The sequence below is a fragment of the Diorhabda carinulata genome, chromosome 10 (assembly GCF_026250575.1).
Source record: "Diorhabda carinulata isolate Delta chromosome 10, icDioCari1.1, whole genome shotgun sequence".
In the NCBI taxonomy this organism is placed as follows: Eukaryota; Metazoa; Arthropoda; class Insecta; order Coleoptera; family Chrysomelidae; genus Diorhabda; species Diorhabda carinulata.
In genome coordinates, this window is record NC_079469.1 from 15,648,186 (window position 1) to 15,669,264 (window position 21,079).

Genomic DNA, 21,079 nt, shown 5'->3' on the forward strand with positions numbered 1-21,079 from the left:
TTGCTTCAAAGTTTTGTTTGTAACATAAAAACTAAAGTAAAAATTTGACTTTTTTAATGGTGAACGTACTCAGAACGAGTACTAAGCGAGCTGTTCACTCGCTTTGACTTTTGGTGATGAAGCACCATCTCTATCCACCGTGTTTTGCTGGTTTTTCGAATCAAATCATGGTCGCACTTCGCTACAGCCTGAATTTCATGAAGGTCGGTACAAAAACTTATCCAACAAACATCAATTCTGTTCCTTTTCAAGTAAAATTCCTTCACTCAAATCCTTATCAATGTATTGCGGTGTGTTCTGCAGTAAAACCGCTTCGTCGGGTAAATTATAAAAGGAGTTCGGTTCAAATGTCTAAAAACTCTACTACCATAGGTGCACAGATGAAATTTCTTCTCCATTTAATTCTATCTGTTGCTTCCTGTTTAGCCCGTCACCATTTCAGTTCTCTTCCTTCCAATTTTTTGCTATTTCTCCATTCCATTTCCTTCTTGGTCTGTCTCTTCTCTTGTTTTTGTTTGCTTCGGTTTCCCATATCATCTCAACTCCTCCAATATGTATCCAAACCATCTCAACATTTGTTGTAGTTGTTGAGGCTCAAATATTTTAAGATATATAGAGCAATCAAGCAGATTTCCTACCAAGTCTTGCGTTAGATTTTATTGGTACTTGCAACAAATGTTCGCCTCGACGCATATCCTACATTTTTCTTTTGCAGCTTTAAAAGACATCAACGGATCTTACATCGTAAACGGAGACTGGAAATTGAGCAACAGTCGCGTATATAAAGGAGCCGGGACTAAGTTTGTTTACATCCGTCAGGATGAGAATTCTTTGGAAACGTTGACATCACCAGGTCCTCTAGCAGTTGCAGTTGACATAATGGTGAGGATGATTTAATATCAGTTCTAATTATCTAACGATTTCCAAGGTGTTTTCTCACAACTCACCTGAAATATCATATCTATATCTCTATTTGTAAATTTTTTTTCAATTGCTTCTCTTGTTTCGTCGATTTCTTTTGTTAGTTTCATTTACAAATGTTATTATTTGATTTGATTGATTTGATTTGTTGCTTAGTGCACTCAAATTGAATGTGCCAGAAGAAAAATGATTGGTGATAGTGGGTGCTCTCGATATACCTATGAAAACAAACAGCAGAGACCACTAAGAGTTGTAGATGACCTTCGAAGGAGGTGATCGAATATACTTGAAAAGATTCGACCAAAAACGTAGAGGTGATAATATCTCGACCTGGATAACCTGTATGGCAAATACAGCAGGTAAAATGACAATATCCAAAGGAAATTTCACTTGGTGTAAATAGAAAGACGATTGGAAACAACTATCCTATTGACATCTCTTAGCGTTGCAGCACAAAACATGAAAATATTCCCAGTAAAGACTCAAAATAGAAATACAACATCAGTACTGAGTGCTTGGTTTGGAAGGGTACTAAAGGTTGAGGCAAATCCCATTGAGGAAATAGCAACAATATTTGCAAATGATTTAGAGGAGATCTTCCAACTATACGAAGATCAAAATTGTGAAAGAACATCAACAGATTGACCAAGGAATAGAATTTACCTCTTCCAAAGAATTATGTAATGATGTAATTGCAAGAAAAGCTCAAGGATTTGGCTTGATTACACTTGGCAACACTCAAAGTTACTCGAACCAAATCTGGCTCAAATAGGGTGCAAAAAAACATTGATCTAAACGTCAATTATGTCAAAATATAAAGGGAAATCTAGTTTTTCGTCTCGTATTAAACTCTTTAATTTGTGTTTGACGATAATAATAAAAAAACTTGTGATTCTATAGATTGTCAACTATCAGTCGAATCCCGGTATCAAATACGGTTACTCCCTACCGATTATTGCCGATTTGGCACCGCCGCTTATGAAACGACCGAACATAATCGAACCGACCGTTTTGGAAACGAAACAAATCGACAGTTTAGCTTTTAACACTTCTTTAACACAAAGAGACGAAGCTAGACCTCCCATTCCGATACCAGTCATTCGAAGACCGAGATTAAGAAGAAAACATTTCACTTGGAAATTGACTGGACTCACTGCCTGTTCTAAATCTTGCGGCGGAGGTGAGTGTAGTCTCATAATTCAGAATTCAGGTTAATCACAACAATTTCCGAGTCAAATTTTCAAAATTCCAGGTTTGCAAAGTTACGTAAGAAGTTGCGTCAGAGATTTCGGACATTCGCAGGCACCTGCACCGGATAGAAGATGTTCCCATATTCATTCTCCTTTACCGGCACCTATAGCGTGCAATACTGATCCCTGTCCTCCTTCGTGGGAATTCCATTGGAGTCAGTGCAGCGTTTCGTGCGGCGAGGGAGTACAAAAATATACGCCTCAATGTAAAAGAGATTCTGTTGTTGTTAACGAAGCGTTGTGTTTGAAACCGAAACCTACGGCGCCAACCAGACCTTGTAAAGGAGATTTTTGTGATAATACCAACGATAACGAGCTACCACGGAATTTCAATGGAAACGAAGATAAATATGATTGGGAAACTGGACCTTGGTCTTCGGTAAGTATCATTCCCATTATTTTTTATTATTACGATAATTTTGGGAGAAATTTTCATAAATATAAGTGAAAAACCAGTGAAAGTTTGTATGCTCAATAGGAGCTAAATCAGTATTGAATAGCGAAGACCAAGATCAATCCTGAACACTCAGACCGAAAAAGGAAGACCAACATCATTAATTAATCATTAATAAGAAACACGAAGACCCAGAGCGTAAAAGGAAGACCAATATCATGCCCAAAAACATGAAGAAAGATCAGTCTAGTGCCTAAATAACTCAAGACGCAATAAGCGAAACCCAGCAATCAAGACCAAAACCAAGATCGATCTTAAATAAGCGAGACCAAGACCCAAGACGATAGAGAAGATCAAAATCAGTACTGAATAGCGAAGACCAAGATCAATCCTAAACACTCAGACCGAAAAAGGAAGACCCACATCATTAATAAGAAACACGAAGACCCATAGCGTAAAAGGAAGACCAATATCATGCCCAAAAACATGAAGAAAGATCAGTCTAGTGCCTAAATAACTCAAGACGCAATAAGCGAAACCCAGCAATCAAGACCAAAACCAAGATCGATCTTAAATAAGCGAGACCAAGACCCAAGACGATAGAGAAGATCAAAATCAGTACTGAATAGCGAAGACCAAGATCAATCCTAAACACTCAGACCGAAAAAGGAAGACCCACATCATTAATAAGAAACACGAAGACCCATAGCGTAAAAGGAAGACCAATATCATGCCCAAAAACATGAAGAAAGTTCAGTCTAGTGCCTAAATAACTCAAGACGCAATAAGCGAAACCCAGCAATCAAGACCAAAACCAAGATCGATCTTAAATAAGCGAGACCAAGACCCAAGAAGATAGAGAAGATCAAAATCAGTACTGAATAGCGAAGACCAAGATCAATCCTAAACACTCAGACCGAAAAAGGAAGACCCACATCATTAATAAGAAACACGAAGACCCATAGCGTAAAAGGAAGACCAATATCATGCCCAAAAACATGAAGAAAGTTCAGTCTAGTGCCTAAATAACTCAAGACGCAATAAGCGAAACCCAGCAATCAAGACCAAAACCAAGATCGATCTTAAATAAGCGAGACCAAGACCCAAGACGATAGAGAAGATCAAAATCAGTACTGAATAGCGAAGACCAAGATCAATCCTAAACACTCACACCGAAAAAGGAAGACCCACATCATTAATAAGAAACACGAAGACCCATAGCGTAAAAGGAAGACCAATATCATGCCCAAAAACATGAAGAAAGATCAGTCTAGTGCCTAAATAACTCAAGACGCAATAAGCGAAACCCAGCAATCAAGACCAAAACCAAGATCGATCTTAAATAAGCGAGACCAAGACCCAAGACGATAGAGAAGATCAAAATCAGTACTGAATAGCGAAGACCAAGATCAATCCTAAACACTCAGACCGAAAAAGGAAGACCCACATCATTAATAAGAAACACGAAGACCCATAGCGTAAAAGGAAGACCAATATCATGCCCAAAAACATGAAGAAAGATCAGTCTAGTGCCTAAGTAACTCAAGACGCAATAAGCGAAACCCAGCAATCAAGACCAAAACCAAGATCGATCTTAAATAAGCGAGACCAAGACCCAAGCCGATAGAGAAGATCGAAATCAGTACTGAATAGCGAAGACCAAGATCAATCCTAAACACTCAGACCGAAAAAGGAAGACCCACATCATTAATAAGAAACACGAAGACCCATAGCGTAAAAGGAAGACCAATATCATGCCCAAAAACATGAAGAAAGATCAGTCTAGTGCCTAAATAACTCAAGACGCAATAAGCGAAACCCAGCAATCAAGACCAAAACCAAGATCGATCTTAAATAAGCGAGACCAAGACCCAAGACGATAGAGAAGATCAAAATCAGTACTGAATAGCGAAGACCAAGATCAATCCTAAACACTCACACCGAAAAAGGAAGACCCACATCATTAATAAGAAACACGAAGACCCATAGCGTAAAAGGAAGACCAATATCATGCCCAAAAACATGAAGAAAGTTCAGTCTAGTGCCTAAGTAACTAAAGACGCAATAAGCGAAACCCAGCAATCAAGACCAAAACCAAGATCGATCTTAAATAAGCGAGACCAAGACCCAAGAAAATAGAGAAGATCAAAATCAGTACTGAATAGCGAAGACCAAGATCAATCCTAAACACTCAGACCGAAAAAGGAAGACCCACATCATTAATAAGAAACACGAAGACCCATAGCGTAAAAGGAAGACCAATATCATGCCCAAAAACATGAAGAAAGATCAGTCTAGTGCCTAAATAACTCAAGACGCAATAAGCGAAACCCAGCAATCAAGACCAAAACCAAGATCGATCTTAAATAAGCGAGACCAAGACCCAAGACGATAGAGAAGATCAAAATCAGTACTGAATAGCGAAGACCAAGATCAATCCTAAACACTCACACCGAAAAAGGAAGACCCACATCATTAATAAGAAACACGAAGACCCATAGCGTAAAAGGAAGACCAATATCATGCCCAAAAACATGAAGAAAGTTCAGTCTAGTGCCTAAATAACTCAAGACGCAATAAGCGAAACCCAGCAATCAAGACCAAAACCAAGATCGATCTTAAATAAGCGAGACCAAGACCCAAGCCGATAGAGAAGATCGAAATCAGTACTGAATAGCGAAGACCAAGATCAATCCTAAACACTCACACCGAAAAAGGAAGACCCACATCATTAATAAGAAACACGAAGACCCATAGCGTAAAAGGAAGACCAATATCATGCCCAAAAACATGAAGAAAGTTCAGTCTAGTGCCTAAGTAACTCAAGACGCAATAAGCGAAACCCAGCAATCAAGACCAAAACCAAGATCGATCTTAAATAAGCGAGACCAAGACCCAAGAAAATAGAGAAGATCAAAATCAGTACTGAATAGCGAAGACCAAGATCAATCCTAAACACTCAGACCGAAAAAGGAAGACCCACATCATTAATAAGAAACACGAAGACCCATAGCGTAAAAGGAAGACCAATATCATGCCCAAAAACATGAAGAAAGTTCAGTCTAGTGCCTAAATAACTCAAGACGCAATAAGCGAAACCCAGCAATCAAGACCAAAACCAAGATCGATCTTAAATAAGCGAGACCAAGACCCAAGACGATAGAGAAGATCAAAATCAGTACTGAATAGCGAAGACCAAGATCAATCCTAAACACTCAGACCGAAAAAGGAAGACCCACATCATTAATAAGAAACACGAAGACCCATAGCGTAAAAGGAAGACCAATATCATGCCCAAAAACATGAAGAAAGATCAGTCTAGTGCCGAAATAACTCAAGACGCAATAAGCGAAACCCAGCAATCAAAATTAAAACCAAGATCAATTTTAAATAAGCGAAACCAAGAGCCAAAGCTATAGAGAAGACCAAAATCTTTGCTGAATAAGGAAGAGCAAGATCAATCCTAAAGATCCAGACCAAAAAAGTCAAAAATTACAGTTAAAGTGCTCAAGTAAAACCCAGACCATATGATCTTAATCTTGTTCTTGCTTACAAGAGATTCGAAGATTTAGAAGGTATTGGTTAACCAGGTAGACTGTGGTACTATTACTAACCATATTTTACTCTACAATTCCATAACCAAATTGAAGATTCACAACGTCATAATGAGTCAATGTTGACGTTCCTCGGCATTTCGTAACGGTCTTTAAAGTAATCTTTTCATATTTTATGGATAATTTCAGTGTTCGGTAACGTGTGGTACCGGTCATCGAACTAGATCAGTTACTTGCCCGTCTGGTCGATGTTCATCTGAAGATAGACCGACACACGTGGAATACTGCGAAATGGAATCGTGTACTGCACGTGAAACGGCTTATCATTCGTCCGCCAGTAGATCAATATCGACGTGGTTATTGTCGGATTGGAGTCAGTGTTCAGAAGCTTGTGGTACCGGCATACAAACGCGTACGGCAGTATGCGGACTACAAGAAAAAGACGCTTGTCCAACAGAGACCAAACCCGAATTATCTAGAGCTTGTTCTAGTGAAAAACAATGTAATGCGCAATGGTTTAGCGGTAAGTATCAATTTATCTCATCTCGATATTTATATCGTCATCACCAGTATGTGTTTACTCCAAGCGTCAGTTCCAATAAAACATTTTGGTGTAGGTTGTGAAAGTTTTTGCTTCCCTAACTTCTTCGTTTGAAATAATACATTTTCCACGCGTGAAATTCCTTAAAACAGACAGCAAAGTTTGACCAGTAGTGAATAATGCAACTATTTGTACTTCAATGCAAAAATTCGCTGACGAGGTGTCTTCTTGGAGACGATTCTTTGACTCCTGGAGCTCCGATATTGGAATAACCTTTGGCTGGTCGGCTTACTTGGAAGGAATTCGGGAAATTCTTTTATACAGTCCTCTTGGTTGCCTTCGTCGTAACCAACAGAAGTGAAGACTCTTCCAGGCGTTGTTGGCTATGCCGAGCTTTTCCACTAGGTCAAATTGTAGGACTCTTCTTCGTAGATTGAAGAGTTTTGTTGGGTTAACGATAACCAGCTTCTACGTGAGCTCTGATTAGTTTTTTATGGAAGAAGGAGAAGGCAGGAAGACTAGATCACATTCTGGGATTTTCCTTCGGGCGATAACCAACTTCCACGTATACTATGATTAGGTCTACGAATGACTAAGTTGATTAACTGGTTAGGTATAAGCGTTTCAATGATTTTTGTTCTCCTAAAATGGCTTCTTTTCTGAATAGTTTTCAATTTAGGAACGGTAAAAAGTCGAGAGGAATAATGTCGGGTAAATGGAGGAGTTTGAGGATCAAATGTAATGTTTCCATTCACTTTTCTCCATTCTAGACTATTTTTAAATCGATTTAAAGCAACACCCAATATATTATTCCATTCTTTCAATAACTAGAAACGCTTTGCTATGATGTAGCTACTATTTTTCCATGTACAGCTTGTCCCATTACATCTGTTGTTTCCATGAAATTATTGATGAATTTTTTTGCAATTTAAGACCATTTTTGAACCGATTTTAAGCAACACCCGGTATATTTTCCTATTCTTTCAATAACTGGGAACGTCTTTATATACAGTAGTAACTATAATTCCATGTACAGCTTGTCCCATTACATCTGTTGTTTCCATGAAATTATTGATGAATTTTTTTGCAATTTAAGACCATTTTTGAACTGATTTTAAGCAACACTCAGTATATTTTCCCATTCTATCAATGACTAGAAACGCTTTGCTATGATGTAGCTACTATTTTTCCATGTACAGCTTGTCCCATTACATTTATTCTTGCCACTTTTGTATCTTAATATATCGGATGATTTTTTTTTTCTTCTAATCACACGTTTAGGTCCATGGGGTCCTTGTTCGGACGCGTGCTCCGGTAGAGCGAAACAGAAACGCGAAGTTGTGTGCGTCGTAAAAATTCGAGGAGCCCCCCATATAGTCAACGACATAACCTGCCCATCTCACTTGAAACCTAACGAGGAACAAGCCTGCGATGGTACTTGCCCTCCCCGTTGGTATTTCGGCGATTGGAGGCAATGCGAAGGTGAAAAAAAAATCCTTCCCGTCATCCAATGTATTTTTTAACATATTTTGAGCGTATAGGTACTTGTCCGATCGGTATCCAGAGGAGAGAAATAAGATGTTTGGATCCGTACGGAAGAAACGTCGAAGGATGTCCGGAAAACGATAAACCAGTGGGAAAAAGGACGTGTCCTTGTGAATCGGATAGCAAGGGGAGATACAAACCTGTTCAAGACGAACCAATTGATCGTAAGTTTAACCTTTCACTTAATTTTGACGTAGAATAAGACTTGGCAACATAGTATATCGTTTTAATCATTATTTTCAAATAATTAATATAATTAGTGAAGGATATTCATGAGATTAATGGAGAACGTAAAATATTTATGGAGTAGATAGTTTACATAATGTACAATCAGTCGTTGAATGTTGATTTTCTGCCATTTGCCGTACAAAGTTCGGGAAAACGTTAATGATAAACCTTTCCCGATATTTTCGAATACTGCTGGCAAACAAACGCTTGTATACCATTTAGAATTGACCCTTATACGTTGTCATTCCCAAAGGGGTCCATGTGGACCATCAGGAGTCCACGGAGGCTCAACGGACGTCTACTTTGGGCAGATAATGTTTTTAGGAGCTCAGCGACTGTTAGTCTTAAAAACTTATTCGATATTCGGTACAACACGTCGAAACTTGCCGTTGCCGCGCCGGCCGCCGTCTCGTTCGCAACGTTTGACGTTTGGAAAAGAAAAGAAGAAGCGGTTGATGCATTCAAATCACATGTGAGACGTCGAAATGTCTTCACAAGATCTTTAAGACGAAAGTGTATGTAAATTGATAGTTTTAAGGGGATCTGACGTATAAATGGTTGCTGCCTACAGATTAGGATTCTAATCAGAATCGATAGTTTTGTTAACTTTTATAGCTTATTTTCACTCTCCAAATCACCTGAACCAACTTATACTCAATCTGATTGGAATAACTGACAGCGTTGCCAAGTTTTATACTGCAAATTTCAATTATTTGACATTAATATTGCAAATTCCTTTGAACTATTGTTTTTTTCTAACCTTTTTATGCAATCCGTATCAGGTACACGCAATTTAGTAAAAAGTAAGTGCCTCAATTACTATTGTGAACCTAAAGGTGTTTCAAAAGATAGTTCGCATTCAAAAGCAAAACCATTTTTAAGCAACATACAGAGGTTATTGAAAAAAATATTCATTACACATCAAAATACATTGCTTGAGAATTCATTTCTTGAAAATAACATGGCGCTCACGAGTACTACAACTGCCTAAGACGGTTCGGCATATATTCTTCGTGATGGCTACCATTTCGTAACAGAAAAGTCAGTTTCTTAGCGTAAACTTTAGATTTAACACAACCCCATAGGAAAAAGTTCATAGGTATTGAATCGGAACTGCGTAGAGGCCAACTTAAGTCACATCTTCTGGAGATCAATTTACCAGAAAAAAATTCACGAAGCGCTGCTGGAACCATTAAAGTTTCGTTGGTAAACGTTGGAAAACGCTGATTTGCAAAGTCAAGCCTTCGATAATAATCGTGAAGCTTTAATTCCTGCACCAACTGAATTTTGTAAGGGTGCAGCCTTAAATCTTTGTGCGAAACACGAAATAAAGTAAGGCTCGAGTACCACTACATTAGCGATCGTTCTGGAAGACCTTGGGAGATCTGGGTTTTTTATTTATTCAGTCTTGAAACTTCTCGATTTATTTTTCAATCAGTCTAGTGCCTGACGCATCATTTAAGTGACGAGCGTTGGCGACTAAATTCCCAAGACACTCATGATTATATGGTAAGCAATTCAAAGGTGAATTTTCTTTTTAGACACCTTGCATAAATTAAAATCTGTTTTACTTGTCGTCCTTTTGACTTTTGCTTAGTTACTTAGTTACTTTTGGTGCACCTCATGGGTAGAGTAAATGGTTTAACCCTCGGCATTAATCTATTGTTTTATTTTTAAGGATACTGCGTGGACAAAATCCACAAATGCAAATTGGCCGTACAAGCGAGATTATGTCATTATCCTTACTACGTAACAAATTGTTGTGAATCTTGTAGAAGAGCCCAAGAACAGTCGAAATAACCAGCTGTGATTGGATAATAAGAAAATCGTTTAGGTAGGAAAAAAGTACTGAAAAAGAAAAGAGAGTGAACAAAAACGAAAGAAGAACGTCGACTAATGCTTATAACCCCCAACTATCCCTCTAATCAACTAACAGGAAGATTCCTCGTTCCTTTTTATTTCTGTAGTTGTAACCGAAACAAACCCTTCACCTTATCCTTAAATTAAACGTCCGAGTTTCTAGCAACCAACCCAAAAGGTAGATTTGTAGGGTACACAAGCCGTTGAACTCAAAACTCACCTTGGAGACGAATTATCATGAAGAAGAGTCACTACCTTGTGAGCAATCCCGATCTACCAACTTGCGTTATATCTCTCCACAATACACACGAAGCTGGAGACTTATTAACGCGAAATATCGTGGGGTAGAATCACTGACTACTTGAGCAACTCTGACCTACGAATTTGCGTGTCCTAAGAAGTGATTCTTACCATACAGTTGATGGTTTTTTACCGCAGTTCTTGTCATATGTTCCAATATCGATTTTCTTCTATCCTCTGGTAGTTTTCGTGGACAATTGTTCAGCGCTGGCTTCCACCATCACTACCAAGTCTTCTTCTTCTTCCTCTTTCAATAGGACCAGGTCCTGTACGTTTGGATCTTCCTGAGAAGCCGAACTCCAGCTCTAGTACCACCTCTTTGGTGGTCTGCCTACAGTTTTGGCCCATCTGTCTTCTGGCATCCTTCCAGAATGTTTTTCGTGCCCTGACCCATCTCGCCACATCCTGTACGCCCAATTTTTCTCTTATGTCATCATTCCTTATTCGGTCCCAAGTACTTATCCTTTTTATTTTGCCCGATTTAGGGTCATTTCCTTCATGAAAACAAGCACTACTACCTTGTAGGACACACGGGTTGACAACAATCTTTTTTTTTTATTTGAAAAAATAGAATTTCGGAAAAGTTTTAACATCTTTAAGTGACAGGGTGTCAGGTATAGACAGGTAATGTCCATCTGAGAACATAACGAACCGGTTATGTCCAGTTAGGATTTTTTTTTTTCATTTCTGTTGATAGAAAATTATTAAACTGTGATATTTTTTGCATTTATATACTAATAATAATGAGGATAAGAGAAATAGTCGAAATATTCGAAAATTACATTCAAAATCTTATTCTTTTGAGCTCCCTGGTATTATTAATAACCATTTCACGCCTAAGATCGAGAACACCCAGTATTGAGGCAAAAACTAAAAGTTTTTTCATTTATAAATGGATTTTTCCAAACAATGGACTTGCTCCTAATCCAAAAACTTCAACTTCATTTTTCAACTAATCTGCTAAGTTCTACGTTGTACCAGAATGACTATAAGCGAAAGCATTTCGAAGTTTCGTGTTTATTCTTATTATTATTGAGATTTGGGTAAAAAATACTGTTACTTATCTTCAGGACCTAGTGCTCTGCTTGCCATGTCGAACTCGGGACATTTCCCATGCACCTGCGCTGGCAACTTTCAGGGCACTCAACCGAAACACCGAAGCGACTCTCCCTCCTGGTTCCTGCACCTGTAATGTCTCGTCCCAGATGGGAATACCACAGATATGTCCACCTACGACACCTTCTGTTTCGGACCTCCTAAAGCTCACGAGTTCTGCTTGTTTCTTGAAATTTAGTCTGGCAACAATCATGACTCCTAAGTTCTGTGCCGCGCTAGTTTCAGGTCGACCGTGTCCTTCCATCTAGAGATCTTTTCGAGGTCTACGTTGATATCTTCTAAGAGCTTTAATATTTGATGATTTGCGTACTCGTGTTCTTATATATGCTCCAGAAAGGAGCTTCTTGACGTACACTGTGGAATGGGCCGGATGTCATGACATCTCCTTCCACCATTTGAGTAGTTTTTTCCTTATTCTTTCACGAAGTTCAGTAAAAACGTAGATACAATAATGTTACTCAACATTTTCACCTTCATCTTTATTTTGATTTGCTTATTTTCACTTAACGGCTACACCGGTTTGTCTATAGACACGTAGACATCGTATTCGAAAGTGGAAGCTTCAGGTTAAACAGCCGACGGTCGTTAACCTTTGGCGCTTGCGTACTTTTTCTATAGCAGTACTAGTCTCGTTACTTATCAGTTACACCTCGTATAACAATACGGTTGATGATATAATTAGTCGGCAGTGTACGTGTTAATAGAATTATGAAGTTTATTCGCTGGGACATTTTCCTTTTTCTACCTGACGCCCTTCAACTAACCTCAACTATGGTTGGTTATCAAAATGGTATATAAGATCGAGTGACTTATTTTAATATTCACAGTTTTTTATAACCGAAAAATAAAACTGTAATTTATTATTTTTTTTTTCTTATGAAGTAGGTTTGAAGTTGATTATCGAGTCTGCAGATTTATTTCCGTTGTACAAATAAATGTTGAGTGAGTTCTAGAAGACGCCAAAAAATACGTCAATTTTGACGTCCATATTCGTATTCAAAATGGTCGAATTGTTGAAATTTTCATGTAAGATGGTTGTTAGCTTTTGGTTCCGTTTTTTTTTTAATTTTCTCACATTAAGAAAACCAGGAAACGTGAAAGTTCAATCTGACAATCTTACCAACCCTAATATGTCTTCCATTACTTTTAGAACCTGATGAAAGTGCTGTTCTTCTCCCTTTCCATAGTTCCCTTGAATATTAAAACATGTTATAAACGATTTTCCTATAATTTGGTATTTATAGTTACCAAAAATATTTTCTCGTACAAATTCAAACCCCCTATTCTCCTCTAATAAATTTAGTTGTTCCAGATGGTTTCTCTCACACAATCCGGAAGCTTTCGGATGCCTTTTTTGTAAAAATCAGTCGCATGGTCACAAATCGGGACTATAAGAAGGGTCTTGCAATAATTCCCAACAGACACTTTTCGCTCATGGCTACAAGTGCACTGAAAAGTGAGGTTACGCGGTCTCTACGTTTCGTAACAGATCAGTCTAACATCCAGTACGACGTAATCAAAGATTCTAAGCATCATCAATAGCGAAAGCGTCAACGGGGGAATCATTTCGGTATTATCTCCCTGAATAATCCCCTTGGTCATCTCAGTTCTTGTCTGTTGAAGTTTTCCAGGCTTGGGGAGCCTCTAGCTTTATAGGAAGATTATTTCGTTAGATCAAATGCTAGAATTAAGAATAACTTAGTGCTCTATCGATTAATGGAGGTTACTTTGAAGGCATTCATGCTCTATCAAAATATCCTTTGACTTGAAGAATCTCTGGCTCAATAGCAAGGCTCTTTCACTAGATCAAATTCTAGGATTTTCCTCTTTGTGTTAATTGGTAATTACAAAGGATGTATATGGTAGTTTCTTCCTTTATTCCATAGAACAAACAATGCTTTAAATATCGAAATCATTCTTCAGTCTGAAGGATGTAACAAGGATGTTGTGTCCCATGGTAAACTTCCACATTTTCTTTGTGTAAACCTCCAGAATAACCTGGTGCTCTATCGATTAATGGAGGTTACTTTGAAGGCATTCATGCTCTATCAAAATATCCTTTGACTTGAAGAATCTCTGGCTCAATAGCAAGGCTCTTTCACTAGATCAAATTCTAGGATTTTCCTCTTTGTGTTAATTGGTAATTACAAAGGATGTATATGGTAGTTTCTTCCTTTATTCCATAGAACAAACAATGCTTTAAATATCGAAATCATTCTTCAGTCTGAAGGATGTAACAAGGATGTTGTGTCCCATGGTAAACTTCCACATTTTCTTTGTGTAAACCTCAAGAATAACCTGGTGCTCTATCGATTAATGGAGGTTACTTTGAAGGCATTCATGCTCTATCAAAATATCCTTTGACTTGAAGAATCTCTGGCTCAATAGCAAGGCTCTTTCACTAGATCAAATTCTAGGATTTTCCTCTTTGTGTTAATTGGTAATTACAAAGGATGTATATGGTAGTTTCTTCCTTTATTCCATAGAACAAACAGTGCTTTAAATATCGAAATCATTCTTCAGTCTGAAGGATGTAACAAGGAAGTTGTGTCCCATGGTAAACTTCCACATTTTCTTTGTGTAAACCTCAAGAATAACCTGGTGCTCTATCGATTAATGGAGGTTACTTTGAAGGCATTCATGCTCTATCAAAATATCCTTTGACTTGAAGAATCTCTGGCTCAATAGCAAGGCTCTTTCACTAGATCAAATTCTAGGATTTTCCTCTTTGTGTTAATTGGTAATTACAAAGGATGTATATGGTAGTTTCTTCCTTTATTCCATAGAACAAACAATGCTTTAAATATCGAAATCATTCTTCAGTCTGAAGGATGTAACAAGGAAGTTGTGTCCCATGGTAAACTTCCACATTTTCTTTGTGTAAACCTCAAGAATACCCTGGTGCTCTATCGTTTAATGGAGGTTACTTTGAAGGCATTCATGCTCTATCAAAATATTTTTTGACTTGAAGAATCTCTGGCTCAATAACAAGGCTCTTTCACTAGATCAAATTCTAGGATTTTCCTCTTTGTGTTAATTGGTAATTACAAAGGATGTATATGGTAGTTTCTTCCTTTATTCCATAGAACAAACAGTACTTTAAATATCGAAATCATTCTTCAGTCTGAAGGATGTAACAAGGATGTTGTGTCCCATGGTAAACTTCCACATTTTCTTTGTGTAAACCTCAAGAATAACCTGGTGCTCTATCGTTTAATGGAGGTTACTTTGAAGGCATTCATGCTCTATCAAAATATTTTTTGACTTGAAGAATCTCTGGCTCAATAACAAGGCTCTTTCACTAGATCAAATTCTAGGATTTTCCTCTTTGTGTTAATTGGTAATTACAAAGGATGTATATGGTAGTTTCTTCCTTCATTCCATAGAACAAACAATGCTTTAAATATCGAAATCATTCTTCAGTCTGAAGGATGTAACAAGGATGTTGTGTCCCATGGTAAACTTCCACATTTTCTTTGTGTAAACCTCCAGAATAACCTGGTGCTCTATCGATTAATGGAGGTTACTTTGAAGGCATTCATGCTCTATCAAAATATCCTTTGACTTGAAGAATCTCTGGCTCAATAGCAAGGCTCTTTCACTAGATCAAATTCTAGGATTTTCCTCTTTGTGTTAATTGGTAATTACAAAGGATGTATATGGTAGTTTCTTCCTTTATTCCATAGAACAAACAATGCTTTAAATATCGAAATCATTCTTCAGTCTGAAGGATGTAACAAGGATGTTGTGTCCCATGGTAAACTTCCACATTTTCTTTGTGTAAACCTCAAGAATAACCTGGTGCTCTATCGATTAATGGAGGTTACTTTGAAGGCATTCATGCTCTATCAAAATATCCTTTGACTTGAAGAATCTCTGGCTCAATAGCAAGGCTCTTTCACTAGATCAAATTCTAGGATTTTCCTCTTTGTGTTAATTGGTAATTACAAAGGATGTATATGGTAGTTTCTTCCTTTATTCCATAGAACAAACAGTGCTTTAAATATCGAAATCATTCTTCAGTCTGAAGGATGTAACAAGGAAGTTGTGTCCCATGGTAAACTTCCACATTTTCTTTGTGTAAACCTCAAGAATAACCTGGTGCTCTATCGATTAATGGAGGTTACTTTGAAGGCATTCATGCTCTATCAAAATATCCTTTGACTTGAAGAATCTCTGGCTCAATAGCAAGGCTCTTTCACTAGATCAAATTCTAGGATTTTCCTCTTTGTGTTAATTGGTAATTACAAAGGATGTATATGGTAGTTTCTTCCTTTATTCCATAGAACAAACAATGCTTTAAATATCGAAATCATTCTTCAGTCTGAAGGATGTAACAAGGAAGTTGTGTCCCATGGTAAACTTCCACATTTTCTTTGTGTAAACCTCAAGAATACCCTGGTGCTCTATCGTTTAATGGAGGTTACTTTGAAGGCATTCATGCTCTATCAAAATATTTTTTGACTTGAAGAATCTCTGGCTCAATAACAAGGCTCTTTCACTAGATCAAATTCTAGGATTTTCCTCTTTGTGTTAATTGGTAATTACAAAGGATGTATATGGTAGTTTCTTCCTTTATTCCATAGAACAAACAGTACTTTAAATATCGAAATCATTCTTCAGTCTGAAGGATGTAACAAGGATGTTGTGTCCCATGGTAAACTTCCACATTTTCTTTGTGTAAACCTCAAGAATAACCTGGTGCTCTATCGTTTAATGGAGGTTACTTTGAAGGCATTCATGCTCTATCAAAATATTTTTTGACTTGAAGAATCTCTGGCTCAATAACAAGGCTCTTTCACTAGATCAAATTCTAGGATTTTCCTCTTTGTGTTAATTGGTAATTACAAAGGATGTATATGGTAGTTTCTTCCTTCATTCCATAGAACAAACAATGCTTTAAATATCGAAATCATTCTTCAGTCTGAAGGATGTAACAAGGATGTTGTGTCCCATGGTAAACTTCCACATTTTCTTTGTGTAAACCTCAAGAATAACCTGGTGCTCTATCGTTTAATGGAGGTTACTTTGAAGGCATTCATGCTCTATCAAAATATTTTTTGACTTGAAGAATCTCTGGCTCAATAACAAGGCTCTTTCACTAGATCAAATTCTAGGATTTTCCTCTTTGTGTTAATTGGTAATTACAAAGGATGTATATGGTAGTTTCTTCCTTTATTCCATAGAACAAACAGTACTTTAAATATCGAAATCATTCTTCAGTCTGAAGGATGTAACAAGGAAGTTGTGTCCCATGGTAAACTTCCACATTTTCTTTGTGTAAACCTCAAGAATAACCTGGTGCTCTATCGATTAATGGAGGTTACTTTGAAGGCATTCATGCTCTATCAAAATATCCTTTGACTTGAAGAATCTCTGGCTCAATAGCAAGGCTCTTTCACTAGATCAAATTCTAGGATTTTCCTCTTTGTGTTAATTGGTAATTACAAAGGATGTATATGGTAGTTTCTTCCTTTATTCCATAGAACAAACAATGCTTTAAATATCGAAATCATTCTTCAGTCTGAAGGATGTAACAAGGATGTTGTGTCCCATGGTAAACTTCCACATTTTCTTTGTGTAAACCTCAAGAATAACCTGGTGCTCTATCGATTAATGGAGGTTACTTTGAAGGCATTCATGCTCTATCAAAATATCCTTTGACTTGAAGAATCTCTGGCTCAATAGCAAGGCTCTTTCACTAAATCAAATTCTAGGATTTTCCTCTTTGTGTTAATTGGTAATTACAAAGGATGTATATGGTAGTTTCTTCCTTTATTCCATAGAACAAACAATGCTTTAAATATCGAAATCATTCTTCAGTCTGAAGGATGTAACAAGGATGTTGTGTCCCATGGTAAACTTCCACATTTTCTTTGTGTAAACCTCAAGAATAACCTGGTGCTCTATCGATTAATGGAGGTTACTTTGAAGGCATTCATGCTCTATCAAAATATCCTTTGACTTGAAGAATCTCTGGCTCAATAGCAAGGCTCTTTCACTAAATCAAATTCTAGGATTTTCCTCTTTGTGTTAATTGGTAATTACAAAGGATGTATATGGTAGTTTCTTCCTTTATTCCATAGAACAAACAATGCTTTAAATATCGAAATCATTCTTCAGTCTGAAGGATGTAACAAGGATGTTGTGTCCCATGGTAAACTTCCACATTTTCTTTGTGTAAACCTCCAGAATAACCTGGTGCTCTATCGATTAATGGAGGTTACTTTGAAGGCATTCATGCTCTATCAAAATATCCTTTGACTTGAAGAATCTCTGGCTCAATAGCAAGGCTCTTTCACTAAATCAAATTCTAGGATTTTCCTCTTTGTGTTAATTGGTAATTACAAAGGATGTATATGGTAGTTTCTTCCTTTATTCCATAGAACAAACAATGCTTTAAATATCGAAATCATTCTTCAGTCTGAAGGATGTAACAAGGATGTTGTGTCCCATGGTAAACTTCCACATTTTCTTTGTGTAAACCTCAAGAATAACCTGGTGCTCTATCGATTAATGGAGGTTACTTTGAAGGCATTCATGCTCTATCAAAATATCCTTTGACTTGAAGAATCTCTGGCTCAATAGCAAGGCTCTTTCACTAGATCAAATTCTAGGATTTTCCTCTTTGTGTTAATTGGTAATTACAAAGGATGTATATGGTAGTTTCTTCCTTTATTCCATAGAACAAACAATGCTTTAAATATCGAAATCATTCTTCAGTCTGAAGGATGTAACAAGGATGTTGTGTCCCATGGTAAACTTCCACATTTTCTTTGTGTAAACCTCCAGAATAACCTGGTGCTCTATCGATTAATGGAGGTTACTTTGAAGGCATTCATGCTCTATCAAAATATCCTTTGACTTGAAGAATCTCTGGCTCAATAGCAAGGCTCTTTCACTAGATCAAATTCTAGGATTTTCCTCTTTGTGTTAATTGGTAATTACAAAGGATGTATATGGTAGTTTCTTCCTTTATTCCATAGAACAAACAATGCTTTAAATATCGAAATCATTCTTCAGTCTGAAGGATGTAACAAGGATGTTGTGTCCCATGGTAAACTTCCACATTTTCTTTGTGTAAACCTCCAGAATAACCTGGTGCTCTATCGATTAATGGAGGTTACTTTGAAGGCATTCATGCTCTATCAAAATATCCTTTGACTTGAAGAATCTCTGGCTCAATAGCAAGGCTCTTTCACTAAATCAAATTCTAGGATTTTCCTCTTTGTGTTAATTGGTAATTACAAAGGATGTATATGGTAGTTTCTTCCTTTATTCCATAGAACAAACAATGCTTTAAATATCGAAATCATTCTTCAGTCTGAAGGATGTAACAAGGATGTTGTGTCCCATGGTAAACTTCCACATTTTCTTTGTGTAAACCTCAAGAATAACCTGGTGCTCTATCGATTAATGGAGGTTACTTTGAAGGCATTCATGCTCTATCAAAATATCCTTTGACTTGAAGAATCTCTGGCTCAATAGCAAGGCTCTTTCACTAGATCAAATTCTAGGATTTTCCTCTTTGTGTTAATTGGTAATTACAAAGGATGTATATGGTAGTTTCTTCCTTTATTCCATAGAACAAACAATGCTTTAAATATCGAAATCATTCTTCAGTCTGAAGGATGTAACAAGGATGTTGTGTCCCATGGTAAACTTCCACATTTTCTTTGTGTAAACCTCAAGAATAACCTGGTGCTCTATCGTTTAATGGAGGTTACTTTGAAGGCATTCATGCTCTATCAAAATATTTTTTGACTTGAAGAATCTCTGGCTCAATAACAAGGCTCTTTCACTAGATCAAATTCTAGGATTTTCCTCTTTGTGTTAATTGGTAATTACAAAGGATGTATATGGTAGTTTCTTCCTTTATTCCATAGAACAAACAATGCTTTAAATATCGAAATCATTCTTCAGTCTGAAGGATGTAACAAGGATGTTGTGTCCCATGGTAAACTTCCACATTTTCTTTGTGTAAACCTCAAGAATAACCTGGTGCTCTATCGATTAATGGAGGTTACTTTGAAGGCATTCATGCTCTATCAAAATATCCTTTGACTTGAAGAATCTCTGGCTCAATAGCAAGGCTCTTTCACTAGATCAAATTCTAGGATTTTCCTCTTTGTGTTAATTGGTAATTACAAAGGATGTATATGGTAGTTTCTTCCTTTATTCCATAGAACAAACAATGCTTTAAATATCGAAATCATTCTTCAGTCTGAAGGATGTAACAAGGAAGTTGTGTCCCATGGTAAACTTCCACATTTTCTTTGTGTAAACCTCAAGAATAACCTGGTGCTCTATCGATTAATGGAGGTTACTTTGAAGGCATTCATGCTCTATCAAAATATCCTTTGACTTGAAGAATCTCTGGCTCAATAACAAGGCTCTTTCACTAGATCAAATTCTAGGATTTTCCTCTTTGTGTTAATTGGTAATTACAAAGGATGTATATGGTAGTTTCTTCCTTTATTCCATAGAACAAACAATGCTTTAAATATCGAAATCATTCTTCAGTCTGAAGGATGTAACAAGGATGTTGTGTCCCATGGTAAACTTCCACATTTTCTTTGTGTAAACCTCAAGAATAACCTGGTGCTCTATCGTTTAATGGAGGTTACTTTGAAGGCATTCATGCTCTATCAAAATATTTTTTGACTTGAAGAATCTCTGGCTCAATAACAAGGCTCTTTCACTAGATCAAATTCTAGGATTTTCCTCTTTGTGTTAATTGGTAATTACAAAGGATGTATATGGTAGTTTCTTCCTTTATTCCATAGAACAAACAATGCTTTAAATATCGAAATCATTCTTCAGTCTGAAGGATGTAACAAGGATGTTGTGTCCCATGGTAAACTTCCACATTTTCTTTGTGTAAACCTCAAGAATAACCTGGTGCTCTATCGTTTAATGGAGGTTACTTTGAAGGCATTCATGCTCTATCAAAATATTTTTTGACTTGAAGAATCTCTGGCTCAATAACAAGGCTCTTTCACTAGATCAAATTCTAGGATTTTCCTCTTTGTGTTAATTGGTAATTACAAAGGATGTATATGGTAGTTTCTTCCTTTATTCCATAGAACAAACAATGCTTTAAATATCGAAATCATTCTTCAGTCTGAAGGATGTAACAAGGATGTTGTGTCCCATGGTAAACTTCCACATTTTCTTTGTGTAAACCTCAAGAATAACCTGGTGCTCTATCGTTTAATGGAGGTTACTTTGAAGGCATTCATGCTCTATCAAAATATCCTTTGACTTGAAGAATCTCTGGCTCAATAGCAAGGCTCTTTCACTAGATCAAATTCTAGGATTTTCCTCTTTGTGTTAATAGGTAATCACATAGAATATGTCATGTAGTTTC

General features: G+C 37.0%; 1 protein-coding gene across 1 annotated transcript in view; it reads left to right on the top strand.

Annotated features, from left to right (window-relative positions):
- Positions 1 to 10,294, top strand: part of LOC130898812 (thrombospondin type-1 domain-containing protein 4) — a 219,073-nt gene extending 208,779 nt beyond the window's left edge. Inside the window, exons 8-14 of the mRNA XM_057808350.1 lie at positions 716 to 882; positions 1,822 to 2,101; positions 2,174 to 2,550; positions 6,309 to 6,642; positions 7,942 to 8,142; positions 8,202 to 8,369; positions 10,112 to 10,294. Of these exons, the coding sequence (XP_057664333.1) occupies positions 716 to 882; positions 1,822 to 2,101; positions 2,174 to 2,550; positions 6,309 to 6,642; positions 7,942 to 8,142; positions 8,202 to 8,369; positions 10,112 to 10,233 (1,649 nt within the window). The 3' untranslated portion in view covers positions 10,234 to 10,294. The remainder of the gene's footprint in view (positions 1 to 715; positions 883 to 1,821; positions 2,102 to 2,173; positions 2,551 to 6,308; positions 6,643 to 7,941; positions 8,143 to 8,201; positions 8,370 to 10,111) is intronic.
- Positions 10,295 to 21,079: the final 10,785 nt, after the last annotated feature.